The 13,987-nt window shown below is 36.0% G+C and overlaps 1 protein-coding gene across 1 annotated transcript in view; it reads right to left on the reverse strand.

Annotated features, from left to right (window-relative positions):
* Nucleotides 1–8,479: 8,479 nt before the first annotated feature.
* The window catches only part of STPG2 (sperm tail PG-rich repeat containing 2), a gene marked incomplete in the record, with an annotated part of 262,587 nt that continues 257,079 nt past the window's right edge, over nt 8,480–13,987 (reverse strand). The window contains 2 exon segments of the mRNA XM_072406812.1: nt 8,480–8,702; nt 13,574–13,723. Coding sequence (XP_072262913.1) covers nt 13,587–13,723 — 137 coding nt within the window.

Raw genomic sequence — 13,987 nt, forward strand, 5'->3', positions numbered from 1 at the left:
TGCTTGTTTTGCCAGACTTAGGCCACGTATTAAATCATTGAGCTCTTCTTGGGAGAATGGCTGGTTTAATGAAACACTTCCTTCTTATTCACTTCCACTGCTAACTCCTGGGTTACACTACAAACCCTGTATATCCTCCATGTTGGATACAGGAATATCAGGGAGTATACTGAACACTGGTATGGGAACATCAGCACCATGCGGCACAGGTCCTCTTGCTGATTCCAATTCAGAGTACTCCCACTTCTTTTTCTTGTAAAGATTGAAACCTTTACATTCACAGCACAAAAAAACAATTATTATGATGATTTGTGGCTCTCGCCATACCATAGGTAAACCAAATTTCAAACTTTTTAGTTTTCCATTTTTCCACTGACGTAGACACTCTACGCAAGTTTTGCATACCATATGGGGAGCCCAATACTTATCTTGGTCCCCAGTTTTATACCAAAATATACAAGATATGCTTGTCTCACAAATTCTTTAATGTTTCTTCTCTGTTATTGCTGGGAATATTCACCACAAACGTAGCAAAATACATTAGGGTCATTTAATTTCCTGGGCCGTTCATTTCTGTCTGTTTTTTTATGTCTAAAAGAGGTACATTGTTTTTCAGGAAAATGTATTTTACAGCATAATATAATAGTATGAGTATAATAAAGTTTAAAACACATAATCATGTCAAAATAATACAATAAATAAATTTAAAAAAGTTTATTATTTATTTAATAATAAACTTTGACATGATTTTGTGTTTCAAACTTTATTATACTCAAACAATTATAATATACTGTAAAATACATTTTTATGAAAGACAATGTACTGCTTTTAGACATAGAAATCCAGAGTATTGCATTTAATACAGTTATTTTGTATTGAATGCAATACAAAATAATTTGAAATTTTGTCCAGGCCCCAGCAAGGGCTGTGCGGGCCAACGCCACCGGGAACTCCTGGGGAACATCAGCGCATTCGCCAGGGGACAGGTCGACAAAGAGTACGCGCCCAGAGGATGGCAGAACTCAGATGGCAGGACGCAGATGGGACCAGGTAAGTGTTTGTTTTTTTACTTTTTTAACTAACCTAAGTGTGACTCTTGAAGAACTTGAATATTTCTGTAAAAAGAGAAAATGTATGAGTTAAAAGAAGGCAAATGAAAGTTTCATGAAAATAATGCTACATTTATTATATAAAATGCAAATTATAGGTGTAAATAACTATTGATATATGCTGTGTTAACATTTGTTGTTGGTAAAATCGTCTATTCCAATTCCTGTATCACAAGAACTAGAGACAATTCAATGAAACTGATGTCATTTCTGGGTTCAGCAGACCTGAAATACACTAAATATATTGAAAAATCCTTGGCAAGTGAAAAAAAAAAATGTTTTTTTTGTTGAGCTGTGTAATCACTTACTAACCCAACTTTAAATGGTCATTTTTTTAACCTAACAAACATACAGACTTAATGATCTACTAAGCCACTACAGAAAACCCACCCAGAGAAATGATTGCCTAAAATAGGTAGCATCTATAATTGTGGTGCTTAACATAGCAGTAATGGAGCCGTAGCAACAGAACAGTATGATGTCAGAACATATTGGATAGGTATTAAGTATGCTAACTGTTTAACTGCTTGGCAATGCAAATATCTAATCAGCCAATCACATGGTAGCAACTTAATCCATTCAGTCATGTAGACACTGTTTAGATCAATGGTGCCCATACTTTTTTAGTTTGCAAGCTACTTTTCAAATGACCAAGTCAAAATGATCTACCCACAATAAAAACTATTTTTTAGTTTAGTTTATTTTGAAAGGCAGGGTTCCGCAATCTATTTGCGTTGCCTTTGCAATCTTCCGGTAGATTACGATCCACCTGTTGGGCACCTCTGATCTACAGGACCTGCTGTAGTTAAAGCCAAGAATGGGGAAGAAAGGTGATTGAAGTGACCTTGAACACGTGGCATGATAGTTGATTGTTTCGCTTGACTTGCAGAAGAAATCTTTTGCTGTTCTGCAAGCTCTTGTAACTCTTTAATGACCAAGACAAACACTGCAGTTATTTCTTTTTTGCATATCAAACCACAGCTTGCTCCAGAAGTTAATGAATGTTTAGGGTCCATAAAGTTTGTTTTTTGCTTTGTTTGTGATTAACTCACAGTGAGGATTTTATACAGTAACTGGCACCATGCTGCCCAATAATATGTTGAGACAAACATCTGTCATAATTGCATTGATTTAAAAAAATTACCTGTTCCAATTTACATGCAAATTCAACTTAAGAACAAACCTACAGTCCCTATCCCGTATGTAACCCGAGGACTACCTGTACCAGAAAAAAATGTACATCTCCAATTTCCAACCAGTTCATAAAAAAAAGCAATGTTTGCAATGCTTGAAAAGCTTCAGGTCATCATTTATATATTACATTGCATTAACCATACTCGTTTCTAAGATTATTTTATTTTTATTTTATTTTTTTTATAAAAAGTATCTATTCCTTCTGAATTTTACATAACAGGTTCCAAGAGTAAATGATATCTTTTATTAAAATATTACTTTACATAACAGGAGAGGTTCATTTATCGGTTTGGAGCAATCAAACGGTCATTCAGATTAAAAATCTGCTATTACCACAGCCATATCTATAAGCATTACATAATCATTTATTATCAAAGGCTTAGAGCTTGGCAGGCTTTTAAAGGGTGACTAGCAGGTGTGTGTCATTGCCACCATCTGTTGCTAAGTAGCAGTTCTTCCTGAGAACAGAAAATGTAGCTTGGTGACACCTATGATCAAAAGTCTTAACCTAGTATATGATATATAAACATTTCATTTAATTTGCATTGACCAATTTCATTTTGCTTCTCAGTTATCAGTTAATGTTCTATTTAACTTCAAAAAAACAAAATGTGCTGCTTACTAATACAAGTCAAGAATAATTAATACCAATGTATTAAATTATTGTCATTTACTTGATACTGATGCCAAAAGGTTCTCGGGGCTAGTGGCGGATGAGATATATCTCTTACCCATACTTTTGCATTTTTACCATTAATGGGTCCAGAAAGATAGAGAGACGGCCAAAGAATATGATAGATTTCAGGCTTGTTTGTGCTATGTAACCTAGCCAGAAAAAAAGTGTGGGTGAGTTTCCTGGCCACAACTCCACTTTGTGGGTCTTTGGAAGAACACATATGTGCTGCAAAGATATGCTGGGACTGAGTCTGCTGAGACCCCTGCACTGCTTATACCATTTGACACCATTTCCTTAGCACAAGCCTTGTTGGCAGTGAGGGCCAATTAACTGACTTTCCAGATAAAAAAGCAATGATTCAAAGAGATCTACAGATATTCCAATAGTCTGTGAATTACAAAGTTTAGTTTTTGAAACTACTGGCAGGCTCACAAATAAACATCCAATTTGGGTAAACAAATCTCCTATCCTCAGACCATACATTTACATTTATAGACAAGCAATGGGTGATATTCAGTGAATGGAACATGTTTTTTTCTTTTTTTGTATTCCCTCTTTCAAAGTAGAACCTGTATTATCATTTCTTATTTAATGAATGAGTAAAGACCAATGTGTTTGTGTCTCTCTCTCTCAGACTACTGGCTGTATTGCTATAAACCCAAACAGCCTTGTAGGCCAATTGTTAAACATAAAGAGAGTAAAGGGGAGAAGAAGTAACATACATAGAGCATTTTATAGAAAAAAATACCAGCAGCCTAGCATTTAATAGATGTGTACAGTCCAGCTGGAAAAATCTGCCCTGATCCATTAATCTGTTGGGCTGTAATCTTGTCTGACTAGTAAAGACTAGTATATTAAAAATCCAGTTTTATTTCCGGACTAGTGGGGACCTGATTGGGTTCAACAGATCATTTGATTTAACTCTACCAATGAAAGGTAACATACCATGGATGTGTAGTCCCCCTTTAATGTGACAGGGTCACTTTGAGTCTTTAAGGGTTAGGTTTAAAATGATGGTTGGTTGCCTATGCTCTATTTTAGACCCACATTTTAGTGTGTCTGTGAAGACTTTCACTCCTCTCTTGATGGATTACCCATTTAGGGCTATTATACACATGGCTGGTTTGAGTGGTGTCTTCTTTGGTTTCTGTGTTTTTCTCTAGGTTTTATTTTATTCTTCCTGAGAATGTGTAAGGGGTACTATGTATTCTTACACTCATTGGCGGTGGATATTTGGGGAACCTATTATTAAAGGTGGTTTCCAAGATGCAGACAAGCTTCCCACCTGCAGACCCTCACAACACAGGTGTTGCATTGTAAGGATGAAGCCCTCCTCCCCAACGATGGCCTTTACCATCTTTGGGAGCAGGCAAGGGGTCTAGTTTTTAGCAAAAGGGAAGGGACTACACATTTTTTGCCCCTTGCCTTTGTATTGGCAAGCCTGATTTCAAAGACCAAATAGATAGCAGCACGGCTCCGGCCTTCGCACAGTGGCTCTGGCCTTTGGAGCGCTGGGTTCCAGGTTTGAATCTCAGCCAGGACACTATTTGCATGGAGTTTGCATGTTCTCCCTGTGTCTGCGTGGGTTTCCTCCGGGTACTCCGGTTTCCTCCCATATCCCCCAAAAAATATTCGTTGAGGTTATTTGGCTTCCCCCTAAAAATTGACCTTAGATGACATATGACTATGGTAGGGAAAATAGATTGTAAGCTCCATTGAGGGACAGTTAGTGACATCACTATGGACTTTGTACAGTGCTGTGTTCTATGATGGTGCTATATAAATACTGTGTAATAATAATAATAGGAGAGATGACACTCATGCTTGCTTTTCAATTTCCTATCCAAGAAATAATTTCCAATGCTGAGCCAAATAAAGGGTTTGTTTTCAATACTGGGGTGACCACATGCTGTTCCTTTTTTTTGAAAAAAATAAAAACCTTAAGGCTCAGCGGGTCTGGACAGCTAACTATAGGAGTCACAGTCTAACTGGCTAAGCTGTGCTTTTCTTGTCAATGACAGTTAACGCGTACGGCTCCGTTCCGAATACGATCACCAAACATTGAAAATGTTTATCTTTGTTTCAGCCTGAATGGCCAATGTCAAATTTGTCACAGACAAACACCACGCCAGGCGTTTATCTATCCAGGTTATGGTATAGTTAGTAGAAGTTCAACAGCTAGTCACATTTAACCAGGACCTGTTCTGTAATTTCCGTAATGTAAGACATTTCATAGCTTAATAAGGCCAATTCTTCAGTATGCTCAGTATGCTGAGCACATCCCATCATTTATATACACAAATAAAGCCCAGTCACTTTAAAGTGAATATCAATTCAAAAACATTTCTCTAGTTTTGGATGGAGTGGGAAACACTTTTTTGCTTTTTACTGCCAATCAGGGCTCTGTTAGAGGAATTTTCTCAAACTGACTAGGACAGGAAGACGAGGTAACTTTCTAAAGAGCAGCACAAACAAAAAATAAAAAATGCTTTTATTTAGTATAATACAGGGAACGCTACAGCAGATTTTTTATTGTCTGTGTCCCTGTTCCATTAAAATCCTGGTGTCACTGAGAGAGTAATAATTGAGCTATCATGCTGGACTACTAGTGTTAGCTAACAAGGACTACTAATATTAAAAATATTGTATAACAATATTTATTGTATAAGACAACCAGGCACTTCATTTTTCTTCTTCCCCTTCCATAAAACATCTGACCTCCTGCTTGTTTGTTGGGTTTGTCTACTGCTAGCCTTGACCTACAGCCTGTCCTAACATCTTACCTGCTTAACATTGTCATATTAACTGTTTTCTGTCCCTTCTAAGTATTTCTAATGGGTTGCACACAAGTGCCTCACGACATTGCAACATCCACACACTCATCCTCTCTGGCCGGCTGTATGAGATCTTCCGTGTAAAATTTCTGCCACCTGTTTTAGACATAGGCATTCCATCTTAACCTCAGACAACCATTAGAGCTTAAGTGATTAATTTTATCATTCAAACTGTCCTTTAATTCTTTTTAAAGCTTATGCTCTTATAGGTTTGTTTTTTACATGCCAAGGAATTTGAGGTAATGAAAGTGATCTTAAGTTGATTCTTGTTTGTCATCCTCACCATTGGTCGTTTTAATGAGCTTGACTGCCTCTGTTAAAAGGAAGGTTTGACATGGAGATGGTTTGACTATGTCTGTGTTCCTCTGTCTACATGCTTCAATATATAACTACAGATGTTACTGTATGATTTCCCAATAAAACCACAGGAACCGGATTGGGTTCTTTCCTTTCAAAAACATCAAATGTTTGAGAAAGGTAATTTATATCTTTATATATAGGTAATCATATCTTTTTAATGATTAGGCTAGACACTGGCATCACATTAGTATGCCAAATGTCTAAGGGAACCAAATGTGTAATTGTAAGTTCATGTCTTTCAGATATGGTAAAATCTATAGATTCCTTACAAGAATTAAATGTAAAGCATCTATTGTGCTTAAGATCCATTGAAACCTTTCCGTAAAACTATAGAACTATAGGACTATAAGGAAGACTATACACCAGAAAAAATGATATTACAAAGATACATGTAAAGATAGCAATAAAAGAGCTCCACGAAACAATCGCTGATGATAGTGATATCAAAATTAACTTTCAGTAGATCCAGTATCCTGAAATATTTTTGGGATTTGACCATCAAGTGTGGCCTTTAAAAAAAAACTTGGTCTTTGAGTCTTTTTGTCTGTGATTTCAGCACCAATAGCCACTGTGTACTGATTGGCATTTGTGCCTTTGTCTTTATAGAGTATATTGAAGTCTTGCACCACATAATGCAAATACAGATACTCATCATTGATAGCTAAGTTTTGGAACACACAAGAGTAAAAAATGATTCTTTGTTGTCTCTGCTGCTACAGCTTATTTCTTACTTGAGATAATGCAAATAATGCTAAGTCATTTTAAAAAGTCAAAGGTATATTTGTTTAACATGGCCAAATCAGTCGAGGAAATAATTAAATATAGCATGCTTATGATGTGAAAGCTTCATATCCCTTATTCATGTTTTTATTTTTCAGGCTCAATTCTAATTACTATTTTTCAATATAAAACTGTCATTTTTAAATTGTAAAAATATGTATGCATATTTTTTAAAATGTTTTATTCTACTTTGCCCTCTACCTTAACAATCTTATCCCAACCCCTCTCCCTCTACAACCAAAAGTAGTAAAACTTTATTACCAGGCAGCACAATGGGTCTGAGGTTAGCACTCTGGTCCCAGGTCTGAATCTCGGTTAGGGCACTATCAGCATGGTGTATGCATGTTCTCCCCATTAGGGGTTTGCTCCCACATTCCAAAACATGTGGTTAGGTTAAGTAACTTCCCCACAAATTGTCCTTAAAGTGTATTAAAGACATGAGGTACTGAGGTACAAACATTAGATTGTGAGCCCCATTGATGGACAGCTAGTGACATGACTATGGACTTTATAAAGTGCTGCGTAATGGGCCGGCACTACATTAATAATAATGAAACAAAGAAAACATTGGCATATTGGGTATTATCCAACCAACTAGTTTTATGCTTAGTTTGAATAACAAATATATTCACACACAAAAAAGAAATATTCAACCACGCTTTTATCATGCTAATTGAAAAGATTTAGAATTAGCCAGTGTGCATGCAGTTATTATATTAACTAATCATTGTGTGATCTTGATGCACAATTTTAACACAGAACTCCAGTCTTAACTTTTATCCTATACAATTGTACAGGCTCCTCTCCTGTACTTAGGTATGTGACTCTGATTTTACTGCACAGTGTGAGCTTTTGTCAGCATGCTTTAGAAGCTGCAACAAGACAGAGCCTGTATCAGTTTTTATCTAGCTGACATCCATCATCATCTTTCCTGGCCAGCCTTCCTATCCTTGGTCTGTCTGTTTTATTTATTGGATTTAAACATGGACACTCAGCATCACTTGTGGACATTACCACACTTTTCTGTTTTCTGCCTGCATTGAATTGAGAAGCACGAAGACACACTAAAATAAGGGATGTAACAAAAACAGAAGAAATATGCTAAATTAAAATGTTTTTGGATACTACTTAGCAACTGCTTTCAAATTTTTTCTTTTCAGCTTTGAGATATTAATGTTGTAAAATCCCTGTGCAGCCAACCAATAAAAGGACACATTTACCCATTATTTACTGTTATTTTATGCGAGTTGCAGTATCTTATTTAGGGGTTAGGTGTTTTAATTTTGGTTGAACTTAAGATAGGAGTCATCAAGATTCATTGGAAGGGAAAAGGCTAAAAGACTAATGAGATGTTAAGACAATTGTTATGAGTTTTGTATTGTAGGGTTCAGACAGTGAAGTGGTAGGTGTTAGGGGTTGAACCTGTTTTACAAGGAACCTGTGGTTGGATAGAAAATAAAGATCTGGCTGCTAGTACCAAAAAATGATGCCCTATTAAGAAAACTAGAAGCACAGAATGATTCAGACAAGTTTAGCTTTTATTAAATGTATTTTTACCAGATGTTTGAAATTTGATAAAATATAGTAATACAGTACATGTCAAATCAGACACAAATACAGTAATTTTAGCAAAAAAAAATCTTCTTCTTGTCATTTCTTGAGTGCAGGCAGAATGTCTAGTGAATTATATGTAGGACAAGGAAAATCTGTAATGTTGCTGGGTGTAGCGTTCAGCTTCATGAGCCTTAGCTGTAGCAGAACACAAAAATTATGAGAGTGGAAAGCAATTAAATTTTTATTCTAGCAATGATTCTATTAGCTTTGTATGGGCATATTTAATTTTTACTATTAGTGTCACAGATCAGTGATCAGCATCCAGCTAATTTACCTGGTTAGCCAATAATCAAAGGATGCAAGTCCATGGTGCCAACTCTTGTAAATACACTAAGCATGCGCTATTTTTAAATGACTCCAATGCAGCACACACCACATGCAGTCCCAACCTCAAAGACTTTGGGTCTGATTTATTAAACCTCTCCAAGGCTGGAGAGAATACACTTTCATCAGTAAAGCTGGGTGATCCAGCAAACCTGAAATTGATTTCTTCAAAGTTTTTTGCTATTTGCTAGCAAATGTTTTCAATCCTGGACCAGATCCGTTCCAGGTTTGCTGGATCACCCAGCCTCACTGATGAAAGTGTATTCTCTTAAGCCATGGAGAGCTTTAATACATCAGTCCCTCTGTGTCACTTCTACCATTTCCATCTTGCACTGCAAAACACGCCACTCTCTCTGAAGAAAATTGGACAGTTTACAGAAATGTTTGGTACATTGTCCAACTTTTACCTAAACAGACTTTATTACATAGTAGGGTGTGTTTTGCAACATTACTGGGCATTATTCCTGGGCAACTTTTTCTTGCTTTTGCTCATATGATGAGTTATGCAGATGTAGATGTCTTCAAACTGTAGAAGCCACCTGTGACTTATATTAATTTTAAGACACTCGGCCCTCTACTGTATCTAAAGGTTCATTCAGGGTTTTTACCACATTCTGGATATCATTTATGTCTGTTTTTGATCATCTCCAGTACATGAGGGGTGATGGGATTCATACTTCACATTTTTCTTTGCAGCAAGAATAATTCAGAGACCTATTTACATTGCTTTACCTCAAATACCCAATTTTAAACTCTTTTTGGCAATATGGGAACTAAGATTATTATACAGGCTATACCTTGGGGTATTTTTGTACCCTAAAGCACATTTATTCTGTATGTTCGGTAATGTTAATTAATACAACTATTGGCTGTTGGTTACATCAATCTTTTTAATGTTTTTGTTTGTCTAAAGTTGGTTGAAAGTGGATGAAAAAACAAAAGCCATCACTGGAGTACCTGAAATGTCTGTTTCCTGATTTGTGGGTGTTGCCAGATCAAAAACTAGAGGCTTGTGTGCTTTTTGGAGGTTATCAGGTCTCTATGCTCATGCTAAGCAAGGAAATGCATTCCTCCAGATCCATATATTAAAGCTGGGGGTGGACTTAGTTCAGTGTAGTATTTAGACTATATGCATTCTGTTTTTAGAAGAACTTCCTGCTTTTAGTTGAGTGGCAACTTAGACTCCCAAGGATGTTGTTTGTTGGGTTCAGTTATGTTTCAGTCAGAAGTACTATCTGTTGCTAAATCTTCAAAAGCTCCTCAGGTGGAAATCCTAGCATAAGTAAAAGGTCCCACAACAATGTCCAGTGTTTCATCATGTCAGATCACCTAAGGACTGTCCGGTAATGGGCTATTGTGGTCTTCACATTGGGCCCTCCTGTACATTCTCCCATCTCCACAGAATAGAACAGGCTACTTCGCAGTAGCTGAGTAGCCTATCTGCTTTTTTGTCTCTACTGTCACCAGAAGTTATCACCTATAATCATTTTGAGTGACAGTGATTAAGCTGTATAAGGTAATTGATGAATGGAAAAACAGAGTTGCCCCCTTTACTCTATCCTTAAGAATGCTGCAATAGTTTTATTGTCAAAGGATAACTATACATTATAACAAAGTACAATTATTTACCTCCCCAAACCTAAAGTAAACCTCCCCAAACCTAAAGTAAACCATATTCTGCTTCCTTTTGATTTACACCTGTGCAAAAAGCCTCAAAGACCCAGCGCATAGAACTCTGCTGAATGACACCATATTTGAATGTTGGGGGAGGGAGGTTATGTTAGGTCAGAGGAGGGGGAAAATTGGATAACTACACTTTGAAAGTACAGTTATTCTTTAAAATCAGTACATTATGTTCCAGTGTGGAGCAATCTATAGTTCTACTATATTAGAACCATACATAATATTTTCTGTTTGCTTTGTCTTATGTGCAGCAGACCTGCTTAAATAAATCTGTTTGATTTTTATTGCCAAAAAACCCTCTTTGTATACCATATCCCCTCTTATCAGGATTAGGCCACACTTTCACTTATTACTTCTAGGGGTTGGCAAAACACGTTCTTTATGACCTATCAGAGAACATACAGAGAAAACCACTTTCTGTTTTACTTCATTTATGGCCATCCAATACCATAATCTTATAACAATTATGCTTTTGTTTAGCCAGTTTATATTATGTTTAAATATCACAACATGTAATATATTCATACAACTGTCTTTGCTTTCTGTATTTCATGTAAAAACCTGCCATTTCTTTCTCAACATCTGTGATAAATTCCCCTGTCCACACTTTGTAATAGACGAGAGAGCCTTCGTTGGATACAAACCAACATTTCTGATATGGTTCTGTCAATACCACAGATGTCCAGCAGTTACATTTTAAATCAGCAATGTAGAAGCAAAATAAAATGTTATGTTTCAGAAACTTATTTCCTTACAGGTGGTCTAATAAATGCTGCAGGCTTTCAATCTGTTTTAAAAAACGTAAGTAGCAGATACTTACTTTGATCCTAATAACAATTCTTTTTTATTGTGCGCAACAGATTAAAACGATTACATATTCTATTGCTGAAAGCATGTTAAGCTCACAGAAGTCAAATAACATTTGCTCGAAAAATTGCATAAACACAGAAAAATAAACGGCTGATTTTGTGAGACAAATAAAAAAAACACTGGTTTGCACTTATAGATAACAGAAATCAGATGCTATGATCTAGATATAGAAGACAACTTTTATGTGTTAATGTTAAACACAATATATATATATATTTATATATATATATATATATATATATATATATATATATATATATATATATATATATATATATATATATACATAGGACAAAACAAAGGCCATCCAAAATAAGGTCACTTGGGGTGGTGTCCTGAAACTGGAAGGCGATGTCCTCAAATATTGCTGTATTTTAGATCTCAAGCTTCTAATGGTATCTTCTAGGTCTAAAAAGATGTATAATCTTCCATTGGTTCCTGCATCACCACTGTGTCCTTTAGTGACATAGGGGCTTGAGGAAGAAAACACAGGGCTTGGCAGGTAAGCAGTAATTTTCACCTAGAAGTATTGGATGCCAGTGGTGGTTGGACATCTGCAATATAGTGATGTTTTAGGACACGTGCCACCAGAAAAGTAGTAACCTTTTTTTTACCAGCTAGCCTTTATTTGTTTACTAGTGTAGACATGTACGGTGTTCAATATCTCCAAGCGCAGGCCCAGTGATATATAATGCTGAATGTTTCCTCTAACTAGAAAGGTGCAGACAGTTCTTTCACAGTTTTCTGATAAATACTGCTAGAATAGACAAAAATTCAGATGAATGCTTTTTTGCTTGCCCAAAGAGGTCACCAACAATGCACAGCTGCATTTATATGTCATGTCTATTACCTTGAATCTCATTAACAAAGCCAGCTTTTCAAATCTTCTTTGCATACTAGCAGTAATACTTTTATGTTTTTCCAAAAGAATTTTCACATCAACTATGCATTACAACACTAATGTTTAACCTGCAGCCCATGGGTCTCATTGGCCTTTCGGTACATATTGAGCAACCCAGTAACCAGTAGTCATGTTTTCCTAAATCCCTACTTGAACAGTGGAAGAAACATATCCATCACATTGACCTCTGCAAGTAGTAGTTTTCTGTTTTTACACTGTCCTGTTCAGTTGATGTATGTTTATGTTGATTTTTTCCATCTCATATGTTTATAACTCATTTTACTAGGAGAAATATAAAATATAGTACCAGTAAGTTTTAAATAGTTGTAGGTGGTCCAAGTGTTGGACCAATGTAATGACAAGTTCCTATTGTCTGCCTTAGTATATTTGCATTCTCCAATCACTCCTGTAGCATGTCCATGACCATCTCCCCTAGTATGTCTACAGTATACCAGTTTTCAGAAGAACTACATACCTAATATCTTGTGCTGTCTTTTTTTAATGTCAGAAGTCATACTCGAGGTGTCCCCTGTATCAAGGAAGTGACCTTTACTGCATAGATCAATAGGAATTATACAGAAAATGTAAATTTTATACCATATGGCTGGGACACTTGTTTCTTACTGGATGACACTGGGTTTGATTTATTCAAGGAATCTAAGTTGTTTATTTTGCAAAGTAAATTTTCCCCTTGCAAGGTATAGTTCACTTTCGTTGGTAAATGAGGTGAAGCTTTGCTGACTTGAACCATCCATCATGTGGAAGCAAAATTCTTTATTTCGTTTTACATTTCCAAGTACATTATTTTGGTTAGAATCACAATACCTGTATCCATCCATAAACAAACAAGCAGATTTTCTTTACCCCTACCTGTTGCAAAGAAATGTAAATTGTACTCCACTCTTGAATGTGCAATTAGATATATTTACCATAGCTCACTACATCCTAGGTATCTACTTTCAGCCTATTGACTATGGGACCTACAGTCAGATACAGACCAGAAGCCCTTTGTATTAGTGCACCACTTGCAGTACTAACATTTATAGGTAGGTAGCACCATCTCAACTTCTTCTACACGTGGTAAGTGTACTTTATTTTTTACCTACAGTTTTTTTTTTCTAAACGCAAAACAATTAGTTGATAGTTGTCAAAAGTACTGATTTGCTTGTGAAAGTGCAAGATGCTTAGCATGCTAAATGTTTAAATGTTTGATACAACGTTTACTTACCAATGACTTAGTATTAAACACTTAGAGAAAAGGGCTGTTTATCTGCTATGTCCTTCCGGGAAGGTCCTTCCACTTGATGCAGTAATGGGTTCGGTAGCGTTGCGTTGAATGTTCCTTTCAGCACTGTGTCTTTAAATACTGGGCTCAGCTATGACAGACAGTAAAAAGTTTTACATAAATAAATATATATAGGAATGAGTTTATTTACAACTAAAATGTAATTAATATTTAGTATATTGCATGAACAGCATTAAAAGCAAAAATCCCTTATCAATCTCTTTCCCCAAAGGCACACACAATGTTTCTTTCACAGTCATAGAAAATATCACATGACATGGTCCAGTTTTTAATGGAAACCAAAAAAGAAGCAGGATTGCTGCATGACATCAGATATCATTTTTTATGTGTTTGCAA

This window comes from Pyxicephalus adspersus, chromosome 3 (genome assembly GCF_032062135.1).
Source record: "Pyxicephalus adspersus chromosome 3, UCB_Pads_2.0, whole genome shotgun sequence".
Classification (NCBI taxonomy): Eukaryota; Metazoa; Chordata; class Amphibia; order Anura; family Pyxicephalidae; genus Pyxicephalus; species Pyxicephalus adspersus.